The 16,199-nt window shown below is 35.2% G+C and overlaps 1 protein-coding gene across 11 annotated transcripts in view; it reads left to right on the forward strand.

Annotated features, from left to right (window-relative positions):
• The window catches only part of STOX2 (storkhead box 2), a 149,006-nt gene that overhangs the window by 62,472 nt on the left and 70,335 nt on the right, over positions 1-16,199 (forward strand). For 6 of the 11 annotated variants that reach the window (XR_004230361.1, XR_004230360.1, XM_031943402.1 and 3 more), the window contains 4 exons: positions 4,876-5,006; positions 5,115-5,157; positions 7,385-7,495; positions 10,616-10,824. The exons of 1 other annotated variant lie outside the window; for it this stretch is intronic. Coding sequence is in view for 8 of the 10 variants with exons in the window: in XM_031943402.1 (XP_031799262.1) it covers positions 4,904-5,006; positions 5,115-5,157; positions 7,385-7,495; positions 10,616-10,824 (466 nt within the window). In the remaining 2 variants the exon portion in view is untranslated. Of the gene's footprint in view, positions 1-4,875; positions 5,007-5,114; positions 5,158-7,384; positions 7,496-10,615; positions 10,825-16,199 lie in introns of those variants that run through there. 4 more of the 11 variants (XM_031943409.1, XM_031943408.1, XM_031943407.1 and 1 more) reach the window with 3 other exon arrangements.

Raw genomic sequence — 16,199 nt, forward strand, 5'->3', positions numbered from 1 at the left:
TCCTTCTCCCCAGTTAAACCTCAAATTCCCTTTATTTCATGTTTTCATTGAAGACCAATCTTTTTTGCTAGTGCCTTTAATTTTTTTCCCCAACTATTGCCACTGGAATTTTGTCTTTTCTAATAATCCTCTTCTCTCTCTCTCTCTCTCTCTCTCTCTCTCTCTCTCTCTCTCTCTCTCTCTCTCTCTCTCTCTCTTTCTCTTCCCTTCTCCCAGTTTTTAGTTTCTCTTTATTGACTTATCTTTTCTTTCCAAACTGCATACATGGTTAAATCTTGTCCATCTTTATAAACACTTCACTACACTCTTCCTTCTATCCCCTCAAGCTTTCCATTTATGTTTCTATTCCCTTCGAAGGCCACTCAGAAAATACTCGATATTATAGCTTCTACTTCCTCACCTTCCACTCATTTTGCAGCCCTCCTTGACCTGGTTTTTAACAATTCAGTTGAAATGATTTGCTCTGAGGTCAACAGTGAGCTCTCTTTTTTCTTCTTCTTTTTCAAGTGAAAAAGTATTTATTATTAAGCACTTACTATATATGTATCTGGTATTGTGCTGAGCTTTACGAGGAACAAAGAAAGCCCCCCCAGCCCAAAAGAAAATAAAATGCAATGATTTCCTAATTAGTAAATCACAGAATCATAAAATTTAAGAATTCCAAGGTCTCTGGAACACTGGATTTGGAATTGGGAAGACCTGAGCTCAAATACTACCAATTTTGCTATATGACCCTGGACAATGCCCTTAACCTTTTTTAGCCTTAATTTTCTTATCTGTAAAATGGGGGTAATAATAGGCTGGTAAATGTTTAGCAACTGACCTGGAAAAAGGGGACTGAGTGCACACACACACACACACACACACACACACACTTTTAAATGCATTAACACTTAAGTTTGGAAGTCAACAAAACAATAAACCAAAGCCTGATTTGTGAGGATGTTGGATTTCTGAGGTTAATTGTTCACAATGGAAATTTTGCACTCTACTTCAAGCAGGCTAAAGTGGGCTCTAGCATTAAATAATCCCCTGCCTATTTCATAGGGTTGTCAAAAGATAATATTTGTAAATATATAAGATTATATATGTAAAGTGCTTCACAAACCTTAAAGTACTATATAAATTCTGACTATTTGCTTTAAGTGCTATTCTGGCTTATTTGCTATAAAAGTCAGTTTTTAATAAAATAGTCTAAAGACAGTTATGGTGCAGCTAAGAGGCATAGTGAATAGAATGACAGTCCTGGAGTCAGGATACTTGAGGTTAATTCCAGAATACTGATTAGCTGTGTGATTATGGCCAAGCCTGTTTGCCTCAGTTTTCTCATCTGAAAAATAAATTGGAGAAGGAATTGGCAAACTACTACTGTATATTTGCTAAGAACACCCCAAATGAGGGCCATGAAGAGTCAAATATGACTAAACAAAGAATAACAGATAGAAAATTAACTCATTGTCATGGGCAAAAGTCATAATATGATCCATGTTGGTAAGAAACCTCTTACTATTTTGACAACAAAAACAATGAACATTTTGAACTTTCTACCTTAATTAAGAGGTATATCAATCAACAACCAAATTTGCTAAGGACTTACTGAGGATAAAAAGAAAACTTTAAAACAGCTTCTTCCCTCAAAGAGTTTCCATTCTAATTCAGTGGTTGCATCTTGCCCAACTGCTTTTGAAAGCAAACTTTGAGCCTGCCACATATCTTTGTGATGGGCCTTCCTCCCTGCAGAGATAGCGGAACGATTATTATTTAGGCCCTGGGAAGTTGTTCTGCTAGACAAACTTTGTCTTGAGAAGAAGAGAAATTACTGTTAAAACCACTAATGCGAGGGTCATGCCTCAATTTTACTTTTGTTATTCTAGCCTGTGATAATGATTAGTAAATTGGGGGCTAAGAGAGTAGAGATATTTAAAAGGGCAGCAAAGTAAGGGTAAAGAGAAGAACATTGGAACAGAAATATAAATATTATTTAAAGGTAACCATCTTGAGAGCCAATATATTTAAATTGTGAAGAATATGTGATCAATTAATTATGGTTTTTTTGAGACCTAATTAAATATGCAGAAATGTTTCAGATGAACGGGAGGAAGATGGAAGAGACAATGGTGGATGGTACAAAAGAAATATTATATATCCCTGGCCTCAAGCATTTTAAAATATGGCTCGGGAAAAAGACTTGATACAATATGAAATAGTTAGATGACACATCTACAGCCAACCCAAAAAGATGATGTTAATTTTCAAAAGGAATGTACAAGACACCATATAGAAATGTCTGTGTGAAAAGCTTATTAGTATGGCAAAATATATTGTTGATGACAAGAGAATTCTAGTAGAAATGTCATTGGAAGCTAAATTTATTATAGGAAGTCTCCCACTTAGAATTGGGTTGTTAGAGAAGTTCGTTTTAAAATCAGGTATTTTGAACCAGGGGCATTTTCTCAAGGAACTACAAAAGCTAGTTTTAATCCATAATAAAACAAGAAACAACATGACACATTGACTTTTAATTATACAAAACAGCATTATTAAAAGCATAGTGATTTTTAAAAAATGAACATAAAGTTGAATAAGAGAGAGTTTGTATTCATCCATTTTCTAAATGAGGAAGTTGGGCTTGATAATCAAATATCCCTTTTATCTCCAAATTTAAAATTTGGTCAACTTGAACATCACTTTATCATACGTACTCCAGTTCAAGAAGGTTTAGGTAGGTACTTTGTGTAGAGCATAGTATATTAGATGCTATGGATACAGAGGCAAAGAAACCCATATCACTAAGTACTATTTTATGGAATTTAACTTCCACTTAGTTGGGAGGTATCAAATACAGTATTTATAAAGGGAACAAAACAGATAAAGTATTTATACAGGAAACAAAATCTTAAGCACATTGGGGACAGATCAAACATTATTACCAAGAGTGAGGAGAGAAGGGAAATGAGGAAAGATTTGCCTAAGACAGTGGTTACAAAACTTTGTGGCCTCTGGACCTTTTTACATTCTTAAAAATTATTGATGTGGTGGTCCCCCCAGAGCATTTGTTTATGAGAGTTATATATTGATCAGTTTTTACTCCATTATAAATTAAAACATCTTAGTATTATTACGAAAATAATTTGGACCCTGCAGCTATCCCTACCACTGAAAGGGATTCCCAGAGATCCCTGACTATTGTAGGTCTATGACTAACATCTGAAACAAACATTGTAGGGGAAAAAATAGGATATTTCTAAGGGGGTTAGGCATGAAACTGCCTTGAGGAGAGGAAGGCAGGTGGAGGATTAAATGCCAAGATCAGAGAACAATTAGTTTGGTTGGAACACAGTGTATGAAAGAATAAAATAATTTGAATTTGGAGATGTAGGTTGGTGCAAGATTGGAGGGGGTAATGCTTTAAATGCCATGCTGAGGAGTTTGGGTTGTATCCTGTTTGGTGAACAGGTGCTACAAGGTTATTGAGTACAAGAGGAGATATGGTTAGAACTTTGGTACCTGCATATGGAGGATGGAGTGGGGGGGGGGGGGGGGGGGCTTGGCAGCAAGAAACTAATCAAAAGGCAGTCCTTATAATTGAGATAAGAGACTTCAAGAGTCTAGTAGTAAAGGTCACATGAGGAGAGAGAGATCATGGAGGCAGAATTGACAAAACTTGGCAATTAATTGGATATGGATAATGAGAGTCAGGAATGATTCAGGTGTTATGAAACTGGATGACTGGAAGAGTGTGGTTGTGCAAGGATGTTAGGGAGAGGGGTGTATTTAGAAATATAATGATTTTTGACATGTTGAGTTTGAGATGCCTATGGGACATCCATCTTAAGGAGATGTATTGAAAGCAATATGAGACTGAAGAGAAGAGAGGAGGGCTGGAGGAGAGATATTTGTTATTTAGTTGTATTTGATCCTTATACATTTATTGTTATTTAGTTGTATTTGACCCTTAGGAGTTTTCTTGGCAAAACTACTGGAGTGGTTTGACATTTCCTTCTCTAGCACATTTTATGGAAGAGAAGCTCAGGCAAATAGGATGAAGTGACTTGCTCTTAGGGTTACATAGTTAATTAGTATGTCTCTTGAATTATGTATGTATATATATATATATATATATATATGATACATATGATTGACATGACTATTTAGACATATATATGTGACTCAATTGAATTATATATACACATATACATTGATACACACAGATACATATATATGAGTCAGCTGGTGGTACAGTGAATAAAGCATTGGGCCTGGAGTCAGGAAGAGACTCCAGTTACTTCCTATTATCCTGGGCAGAGTTCTGCCCAACTAATTTACTTAATTATAAAATGGGAAATAAGAACAGCAACCCATCTTCTAGGTGTGTTGCGAGGATCAAATGAGGTAAATATTTGTCAAGTACAGTGTATGGAACATAATAGGCATTACAAAAATGCTTATCCCCTCTCTTCTCACATACAAGTAAGTATAGAATGAATAACAACAGTTAAGTGAAAGGTAATTAAGGAGAAAGAGGCACAAGCAGTGGGTGGGAGAGGGTAAAGTTTCAGGAAAGGTTTCATGTACGTTTGACTTTTCATCTTAAAGGGAAAAGAGTTAAGGAGGGAGTGTATTTCAGACCCACAGATGGCCAGTGCAGAAAGAAAAAAGGTAGAAAGCTACTTGTGAAGAACATAGAGAAAGCCAGTTTAGCTAGATCATAGTATAATCTTGGGATAAAATGGTACAAGGCTAGTAGAATGAGTGGGTGATGAGAAAGGGGTGGAGAGAATGGGGGGAGATGCATTTTTTCAAGGAAATCTGGTCTGAGGAAGATGTAGTCCCAAGCCTTGATGGAAGAAGACTCAAGTGAAGTTTTTTTTATAGGACTGGAGAAAACTGGGTGCATTCGTGAATGATGGGGAATGAGTCAATGAAGAAAAGATTGAAGGTGAAACAGAAGGGGGATAATCAATGGAGCAGGCTCCAGTCAGAAGGGCCTGGGATCCAGGGCACAGGTAGAGCACCTCTTCCTCTGACACTAAAGAAAAGGGGGAAAGAGGAGATGATCCAGAGGGGTTCTGAGGAATAGAATTTATGAGCAGAGAACCTTTGTTTTCTCTTAGGAAAAGAAGTGAGGCCTTCTGCTGAGAAGTATGGGGAAAAGAAGTAAGTTGTACCATGGACTTTGTGATGGTCTTGAAGTATAAAGTTCTTGAAAGTCTTGAATGCAGATCATGCCTCGGACATTTCTAACTGTGGGGCGGTAGGCAAGTCATTTAACCTTCCTTGGCTTCAGTTTCCTTAGAAGGGAATAAGAGCTTACCTTCTTACCTTTCAGGGTTGTTGGGAAGGTTTGCATACCTTACAGTGATACAGAAGTACTATTATTATGGTTTATTACTGTTATTATTGATGATAAAGTAGGATTCTTGAGAGAAGAGCAGAACTTTAAAAAACAACAACAACAACAAACACCTGTTATAAGTGTACTGTCATTCCAGGACAGTAGATCACTAGGAGCCCATATGAGATTAGAAAATGTAAATTTATAGAAGCTCCAATTCAGTGTTTCCAGCAGGATTGTAGAAGGCAGATGGTACAGAGTGACCCTAGGACTGGGATTTGGCAAAGTATGACCAGTGATGGGATAAGGAAGTGAGAAATTTAAGAGCAGAGGAGAGTGTATGATGATAAACTTGGGAGAACAGAAGGAAAGTGAAGGCATTGGAGGAAACATGGAATAGAAGGAGTGGAAAGAGCAGGAGAATAAGCATTTATATAAAACCTACTGTTTGCCAGGCACTCAGCTAAACACTTGGCAAATAGGATCATTTGATCCTTACAACAATTCTGGGAAATAGGTACTGTTATTATATCTATTTTACCGCTGAAAAAACATACAAAAAAGAGGTTAAATGGCTTTCCCATAGTTATATACAGCTAATATGTGAAGTCAGACTTGAACTCGGGTATTCCTGATTCCAGGCCCAATACTCTATCCGGGACACTTGCTAGCTGTCTCAGAAAAAGAAATGGAAGGGTAATGTGTTGTAGACAAAGAATAGAATTTGAATTCAGGATCGTGGCAATGACATTGTTATGTGTATTGGTGAGATTTAAGTTACATCCATTTATGAGGATGGGCAATATAAAAACATAGGACATTGTCCTCCAGAAGGTTGAGGGACTAGGAGGCCATTTTGTTTGGGGCACCTATATGTTCTTTGTCCTTGAGAAAGAGAGAATGATTGGAGTAGCGATTCTTTACCTGGAGACCATGAACTTTAAAAGTACTTTGATAATTGTATTTCAGTATAATTGGCTTACTTAGTAGTCCTGTGTATTTTTTTTTAGGAATTTAAAAACATTATTCTGAGAAGTCATTAGGCTTCATCAGACTACACATACAAGGTTAAGAATCTTTGGATCAGAAAGTCTATAGATGAATGTAACAAGGAATTCCGGTCAGGATGACATAAACAGATCGAGCAAGCCCCAACAAAGGAGATCTTGTAAATGATAGAGAGATAGAGATAAAAGAGATACAAAGAAGGTGATAGAGAACAAAAGAAAATAAGAGTAATTAATGAGATCTCTATATATGTGTTTATATATAAAAAATAAGGTATCTGAGATAGAAGTTAACTGACTAGTTAATGGTAAAAGATAAAAGGAAAGAAAATCGCATTATAGGTATAGTATTGAATCCTTGTAAAAAAGAAAGTAATAAGGAAAGATTTTGGGTCATATAATTGCTGTATCACATACTTCCTTTCTCCTCAGCCTGAATTTTACTGTCTTGCAGGAGTTGGTGTAAATGGGAAGAGGGTAGTCAGATGTGTATGCAATTGATTATTTTGTATATATGGATCCTCTAACAAATTAACTGATTCAGTTAAATTATGCTTGAGAAATCATTCAAGTCAATGCATTTTCCTGAAATGTTGGCATGCTGGATATACAATGGTGGTCTAGGATGAAGAAACCATTAAAGGCTGAATGTTTTCAATGAAGGAAAGATAAGAATAATTGGCTTTCTGGTCATACTCAAGGAGTGTAGGCTTTATATAATTGGAAATTATAGAATGTGGGAGAATTTTAAGATACTAAGTTATATGGAAATAAGGTATCTTTTAATGTATTATAATATTTTAATTGTAAATTGCCAACTTGTAATGATTTGCTAGTATCTACATAGAATTTGCAAAGTACTTTACATATGTTAACTCATTTGATCCTTACAACAACCCAATGAAGGAGACATTATTATGCTCATTTTGCAGAGGAGGACACTGATTGCCTAATGATTTGCCTGAGTCACAAAGTTAATAAATGTCAGAGGCCACATTTGAATTCTGATTTTCCTGATTCCAAGTTCTGTGCTCTGTCCTAGGTCAATAAAACATAAAAGAAAAAAAAATAAAGACTTTTGTTTGCAAGAGGAGAGAAGAAACATAGAAGGAGAAGACAAACCAGTTAGTGTTTTTATCATGTCTAAAAATGGGTACATATTCTATTAATGGAAAATTACTGAATATATAAATATGAGAAAATTAAAATAAATGTCTTTTAACAAAGAGGATATATATATATGTGTGTTCTACAAATACCCTTTGGTGTCAAGAAAAATAGATTTCACAAAGCTTATGATTTAAATAACCAAATTGTTATCAGTTTACTATTTAGAAACACATTTTAGATCTTTTTAGAAAATTTCATAAACAATAGTATCATATATTAATATAGTGTGCAGACAGGAGTATACTGTTTAACAACTGTCCCTCTAGAGGGAAAAATGTATGCAAGACACGCTTTTAAGTTTAATCTGCATTATTCACATTTTGTGTATTAGTTTTTTTTTTTTAACATCTTAGGCAATCAACAAAACAATAAATCAAATCTTGTTTTGTAGTATTTGCCTATTTCTAAAGTGTAAACACTCATCTTGAAAATTTAACAGTAGGCTTTAGAGATGGTTTGAGCTGGCTCCAGCACATCACTACCTCTAGACTACTTTCATATCCAATTTTTTTTCCTCCAGAGCCATTTTCTCTGTGAAGTAGTTAGGGCAGACATTGTTATTCACATTTTGGAGGTGAAGGAACTAGCATTTAGAGAATTTTGTACAGAGAATAATCCAGCTACTAAGTGTCAGTTGTGATTTAAAATGTCATCTTTTGACTTCTAAATCTACTATATTGCTCAGTTCTATGATCTTAGAATATCAACATAGAAATGCTTTTTGCATCACATAGGTTAGGCAGTCAACACTCATTTAAACACATGTATTAGTTAGGAGAAAAATATCAAAAATGTTTAAAAGTTTCACTTCACCAGAGTTATGAGAGTCCAAAAGTAATGAATTGAACAAGTTGTAGTATATTTTGTAAAGTGCCAAAAATTTCCCTTAGCTGAAGATGGATAGGAAAAAATAAATATTCAGCTATTTTTTTTAATAAATTCATAGAATTTCTCAGTCTTCAAACAGAAAGAGTATGAAGGTGAGAGGAGTAGTAAGAACCTTTAAATTTAAACCATAATTAGATACATAATACATAATTTACTCATTGCTCCTGGGTAGCAGGAGCTGCTGCTCCTGCAGAAATCCAGTGACCTTTTTTTTAAAATTTACTTTAGACTGACAAAAATAACAGCAAACTCTGGCCATTAATAAATCATTAGATTTTAAATACTCAATTAGCTTTGTAGAATTTTCAGTGCTTTCCCTACATTGACCAGCCTTTTTCTTAACATTCTGTCCATCATATCTTCTATTGTTCATGCTGCCAGTAGGTTGAGAATCTGTACTGTATCTGCCTGTAGGAAATATAATTGTGAATTTTCCCCTTCAAAGATTGACCCTTGTTTCAGTTAAGTTGAAAGAATAGGATAATTCAATAGATGGCACCTTTCTTTATGACTGATTTGAATATCTGGGCAGCTGCCTATGTTCAGCATTGCTTTTATTTTATTTTATTTTTTTTTTTAATAGCCTTTAATTTACAGGATATATACATGGGTAACTTTACAGCATTAACAATTGCCAAACCTCTCAGCATTGCTTTTAATAAGATCTTTTCTCAAACTTATTTGGCAAACATTATGTACTATATATATTGATGCCCATGTTCTATAATAAGGTAGATACTTAAACCATTTCAATCAACCTTAAAAAAATTTTTATCTAGATTTTTTTTTGCTTCAGGCTGAAAGTTTTTGCATGTTTATAAATGTCATATATCCTGTTACTTCTAAATGTCTAATAAGCATTTAAGAAGTTACTCTTTCAGCTATCTTCAGTGGCTATCACATCAATCAATATTTTTTAAGTTTACTATGTCCCAGTTACTGTGCTAAGGCTGGGATTAAAAAAAGAAAAAGACTTCCCTCAAGAAGCTTACAATATTGTTGTTACAGTATAACAACATATAAACAAATAGCTACAAAACAAGCTCTATACAGGATAAAGAGAAAATAATAAACAGAGTAAAGATGCTTAAGAGAAGGTGGAGAAGGCTTCTTGTCAAAGGTGGGTAGGGACTTAGTCCAACCTTCAATTCTTTTAGAGAATTAACATAACTTTTCTGAGGTTACATAAGTAGATCTTGCCCATTATGTTTTCTGAAGCAGAGATGTCAACCGTACAGAAATGTATTTGGGAAATATTTAACAAAAATAAATACAAATACAATAGAATATGAATAATGGTAATATATAGTTTTCTTAGGCAATATTTGGCTAACAGAGACCCTTATGTATGTTTCAATGGCTATGTTTCTATTTAAGTTTAACAGACACTGAATGTGGAGTCAGAAGACACACATTTGCTATATTCAATAAGTGTGTGTGGACTTAGAAAATCCCCTTCTGGGTCTCAGCCCCTGAGCTGTATTTGACCCAGAAGGTTCAATTTGGCCAATCCCCAAACCAGTTTAGATAGTTAAGAGCCTGTCTTGATAGTAGGACCTCATTCAATGTCGCTATTCAAGTGAACGGAGGCACCAATTTTGGCAGCTAAAGCAGTGGTTATAGGTTGTTATATGGGGAAACTGTGCTTCATTGGCACAGATTTCTTCGAGCTTATCCTGCTATTTGGCAAAGTGTGATGCTGGTCAAATGGAATTCATGTGAAAGGGAGTGAATGACAGTGTACAAATCATTGCCACTAATGAGAAAAGAAAGTTGCGATGGGGAGAGAGAATATCTTAATGAAGCTTTCCTCTTTTTAAACAAAAGCCAATGACCTCTTATGAATGCTACTGTGGAAAGGGATTCGTGTTCATTTTGTATTGTGTTCCCAAATAGTATCCATTGGTATCTTTTTCATTTGACCAATAGAACATGCAGTGGGCCAAATTCCAAAATGACACACACAGCTTTTTTCAGCAAGATAAGATATTTAATTAGGACCCAGCAAACACATGGGGAAATTTCCAGCTCCATATAAACATGTAAATCTATTAAAAATTGTTGGCATTAAGTGAGGCTATGACTTTTTAGCACTAATGTTAAAAATACTTAAATGGAGGAATTTCTACTAAAGAGACAACAATTAGATTACAAATAAATATTTCTCCTGGGCCCCCGATGGGCTTATTTGACATGAGGTTCCTTGACCTAACAGCTCTGAAACCAACATGAGGATGAAAACGAGAATGGAAACGGAAGGAGAGAGAACAGAAGAAGATTGCAGAGATGTATGGTACTGGAGTCGATGCTCAGGAGGGGAAGAGGCTTGGCTGTGGCCTCCTGGCTGGACACCCAGGAGGAAGAGGCAGTGGACCCTGTTCCAGACGCTGGCCTGGCAGGGAGTACGAGAGAGGAAGCCCCTGTGTGAGTTTTCTCAATATTTTTCCCATTCCTTCCCCATCTAGTTAGGACACGTGTAATAGAGTTTAACCAAAATTATATTTTTCCTTTACTGGCATATCCATAAGCTGCTTCTTAACCTATCCTGAGGTTTGAAGGCCAAACCACATACCTCCAAGATGGAATTAATCATCTCATTTTAAAAATATATAAAATTTTAAAGTCTAGAGGGAAGCCTGGCAGTTTCTGCCTTGCCTTTGAGCAGATAGCCAATTCTCAGATTTAATCAGCCTGCCAAGGTTGTTCTGAAGGCAGTTGATTCTCATACCTCAATAGTCAGCAGAGGCTGCAATAACCATATTATCCCACATAACAGAGCTAGAGATCATTTAGTTCAACTTCTCATTTTACAACTGAGGAAACTAAGACCCAGAGAGGTCAAGTGATCTTCTCCAAGGTCAGTACTAGGTAAAATTACAAATAGACTTTGGCCCCAATCACAAAATAACATTTCCATACAGTAAAGAAAGAGTTATATGTTATCTTCTCTTTCTATGTTATCAAAGCCTACTGATGAGTTGCAAAAAGAAATAATTGAAATAATAAAAGTAATTGCAAAAAAAAATCTAAGTAAAAAAATACCCTTCAAAAGTTAGATTTCTGTAGATATTCTGCTTGGTGCATTGTGACATACATTGTTAAAAATTAATTAGGTATAGTTACAGTATAAATCCTTCTGGTAAGGACACAGCCATCAGATAATTGATTTTATTATTTGTGACCAGAAAGATAACTAAGTGAATAGAATTTGTAGTTGGAATGAGGAGCAAAAGAAAAGGGAAAGCACGGTATGAAATTATTCACCCTCCTTGTTTTTAACATGTAAATGATATACTTCATGGGAATAGGTTAACGCTGAAAATATTTCCAAATGATTCAAGTGTCTCTGCAACTTCCTTCTGCCAAAATAAGTCTGTTACTCATTTTGGACTACTCATCACTGGCTGGCTGAGTGCCCTCTAGTATCCAGTTCTCCCCTGATTAGTGACTGACAGTTTAAATGGGAGGTGGGTTGGGGGAAACAGAGATAGAGAAGAAATGGAGCTGCACACTTGAAAGTTTTATTCCATTCTTTTTCAGGACCTAGCAGTCCATAGTCTGTGGATTCTTGTAGGCTTTTTACTTTATTTCCTGTCCCTTGTATCTCTATTTACAAAGCTCATTGACACACTGTGACGATAGAGGATGGTTTAGTGAAATGGAACTCAAATCACTTAACTCTTGGGAAAAGGGAGTTTATCTAGTCTGTCATAATAATAAAGCCCTTATCTTTTTTTTTTTTTTGAAAAAAGATGAATTTTTAAAAGTCAAAATCAATTCAACCAACTTTAGAACTTACTATGTTCAAAGCACTGTTCTAGGTGCTAGAAGATAGTAGTCACATTTTACCTAGGAATTAACAATACAAATGCAGATATGTAGTTACTTTGGTTATTTGAATGGGGAGAGGGCAAATGACAGAGTTATCAAGAAAAGTTTCTTTGGTCATTGAAAATTAAACAATTCTTCCATCATAGATTCTTTAGTGAGAATATTTTAAAATTTTAAAAGGAAAAGACTACATGAAAACAATATGACTCATTGTCTCAATACAGAGACTCGGCTATTAATGACAGAAACATAAACTTAGATGACTAGTTAAGTTTTCATTGAGAAAGCAGAGTTATCTAGAGGACTCGGACAAGTAAGACCACAAATAGCCAAGCTGCCTATTTATGAGGGAGATTGCTCACATGTTTTTTTCTACTATGAAAAAATACCAGAATTTCCCATATTAGTATTTCTATTATTGGGGCACTCTCCCCATGTGCAACTCACCCATTCTTATAGTCCTAAGTAGATGGTTCACATACCAAGAAGTGATATTGTATCTGAGGCAGCATTTGAACCCTGCTTTTCCTGATGTCTACTTGCTGTCTAAGTCACACTGCCTCTAAAGTATTTGATTAAAACATGTTAAGGAAAAATCCTTGTTCTTATAGAACTTGCATTCTATGGGAGGAGTCAGGATGAGGAACATGATTTGTATAAAAGGCACAACATACATGTATTCATACACCAAGATATACCTATATACACAGTATTTGTTATGCAGTTGCTTTAGTTGTATTTGACTCTTTGTGAACCCATTGAGGTTTTCTTGGCAAAGATATTGGAGGGGTTGACCATTTTTTTCTCCAGTTCATTTTATAGGTGAGGAAACTGAGGCAAACAGGGTTAAATGACTTGCTTAGAGTCACAACAACTAATAAATATCTGAGGCCAGATTTGAACTCAGGAGAAAGAGTCTTCTTTACTCCAGACTCTATATTCTCTCCATTGTATTACTATCATAAAGGACCATAATAGTTTAACTGAGAGATGACTTATCATAAAGGGACCATAATAGTTTAACTGGTTCCTACTGAAAAAGTATGTCAAGCAGATTAAAGGGCAATAAGGGCAGAGGGAGGAGATATTATGTTGGAGTATGGGCCACGATTTATTGATAGAAAGTTTAAAAATGGTGAAGTTAAAGGCTGGGAATGAAATATGATGATAACTCTAAAGGTCTTTGTTGTAGAGATATTGAATAGTGAGTACCAAGGAGCTTTTAAAAAATCTCAAATAGAAAAGGTGCCACAGAACTGGAAAACTAACAAATATACTTCCTACTTTTCAAAAGAGGGAAGAAATGGTATTTTTTCAAATTAAACTCAAACTGTGATTTTTAGCAATTTCTTAAACTAATTAAAGAAGATAGATTGATGTGATTGTTCAGAGAGGGAAATAGTTATTAAGAGTTAATTTGTGTAAATTCATGTCACACTAAACTGATATCTTTTTTCACGGGTTTATTGGACTGGTAAATCAGTGCAATGACATAGATGTGGTTTCAGTGAGTCATTTGACAATCTGCCTTTATATTCTTTTGAACAAGGTGGTGAGATAGATGAGACTGGAGTTAGGTTAATTTTGAACTGGTTAAATGATTAGCTCAAAACATTTAGTAATTAATGAATTAAGATTAGGTAGGTCTCTTATAGATTGCCCCAAGGTTTGTCTTTTTTGTCATCGGGGTAGATGATGGCCTCCATGAGTATACATCAAATTTAGAAATTATATGAAACAGAAGGGATAGTTTACTCATTGGATAATAATTAGGATGCAAAAAGATCTAACAAGATGAAATTTTCTAAAAATAAAGGCCTATCTATGTTAGGTTCAAAGAATCAATTATATAAATATAGGAGGAAATTATGTGGAAAATAATCACATTATAGTCTTAGAGTTAAAAGTAGGGCCAATGAATGACAGAAAATGTTTACGGAAATTAAGGGATGAACACAATTATATGTGTGTGTGTGTTTGCGTGTGAGTGTATGACTTTGTTCAAGGTCATTCTGCGCCAGGCTGGGTTCTTTCCTCTGTACCAAATTTGGGGATTTAGGAGAGCTGCAAGTTTGGTGTGAATCAACAATGAAACATCACAGTCTAAAAAATTAATATGGTAATGTGCTGTCTTGGCACTAAAATCATAGCATTAGAAACAAGGGAAACTAGTTCAGATATTCTGATCAAAGCTCATCTGGCATATTGAGTTTGGTTCTAGAAACTTTATAACTAAACAAGGACATGGACAAATGGGAACATTCAGAGGATAAGGGTGGTCAACATTTTGTGGAGTATTGATAACCACTGCCCTCTGAGGATTTGCTGAAGATAAAAAAAGAGAAAGCTTGAGAAGAAAGGTGTAGAGAGCTGATATTGAATAAGCAAGAGGTCCAGTCCAGTCTTACTTAAGACCTACTCTTTTAGGGCGAACTATTCAAACTATATTGGCTCACCATCTCCCTCATGATTGTGTGAAGACATGCTTGATAAATTCAGAATGATCTTGATGGAGAATGCTTGCAAAAGAACAAAGCATTTTAACTATACAATGAATCAAAGACATACTTGATAAACTTGGGACAGGAAGAAGACAGTTTAATTATACAATGAATCAAAGACATACTGGAGGTAAATACATTGGTATGATAATTTCTGCTCTGTATTGATAAATATCACAACTATTTACAATTCTGTTGAAGTTGATGAGCTTCACAACTAGGCTATTTACAATTCTGTGTTGATAAGCATCTTGATATTGATGGTTAAGGTAATGCCCTGGAAGCTAGTAATTTTGTAACACTAATCTAAAAGGTATATAAACGCCACTGATACTCAGATTAATAAAGGAACACTGCAAAGTATATCTCCTATCTGGCCTTGGATACTCATTCACACTCTCATTATTCACTGGATCTGGGCTCCAACAGGATGGGGTCATGATAGGTGTATTTCCAGGATTTTCATGAGGAAGGGACTTCTTATCCTTGGCCCCAGAACTGGATGTAACAAATGGAAATTGCTTAAGAACAAATTTTAGCTGGATCTATGGAGAAACATCTTTTAAACAGTTAAATATCAATCAGCAGTCCAGAGAATACTTACCTCCTGATAGGTGATAGATTTGGTGTAGATTGAGAAATACCATTTTTTGGACATAGCCAGTGGCAGAATTTATTTTATTTGACTCTATATGGTTTTTTATAACTACATGTGTTTATAATCTATAAGGGATCTAATTGGGGTATAGTGTATTTCCTTACACTAGAATTATTTTTGTTAAGGGTAGGTAACCCCTTGGAGATGTCACAGAAGGAATTCAGATTCAGGTGCATATTGGACATTTGAAGTACCCTCTGATATTCTTTGTGTGAAACAGTGGCATTGCCCACTATGATGATGAAGTTAAAGGGAAGAGATATGTAGGGGGAGAGCATGATCATGGGACTGGCATTTGACTTTAGTGATAGGATAATGAGTTTAATATTTCTGATGTTTCCTATTATCCTTGACTAAATGTTACATAGTTTATCAATATACTTATAGGTTCATGTCTAATGCTGGAAATGTTTTTGTGAGCCAAATATGGGAACTAATAGTTCTAATCAACTAGTTAGACCACATCTGTGCTTAATTTTGATTCTTCCACTAGAAATGTGATAAAGTGGAACATTTTCAGAAGAGGGCCTATGAAATAGTCCTATGAAAACATTTGAGTGAGTAGTCTGGGTTCTTCGTTCCTGGAAAAGAGAAGGCTTAGGGTAGAAAATAGAAGCCATGATGACTTTTCAAAAGTCAAAAAAATCATATAAGAAAAAGATTAGGCTTCATTTTAATTTCCAAAGGTAGAGTCAAGTCCAATGGGGAAACATATTCAGTGGCACATAAAGAAATTATTTATAGCATTTAGTCATGCATAAATGGAATCAGTAATGTCATGAAGATCCCATACCTGTGAGAGTATTTAC

Source organism: Sarcophilus harrisii, chromosome 6, assembly GCF_902635505.1.
Source record: "Sarcophilus harrisii chromosome 6, mSarHar1.11, whole genome shotgun sequence".
Lineage (NCBI taxonomy): Eukaryota > Metazoa > Chordata > Mammalia > Dasyuromorphia > Dasyuridae > Sarcophilus > Sarcophilus harrisii.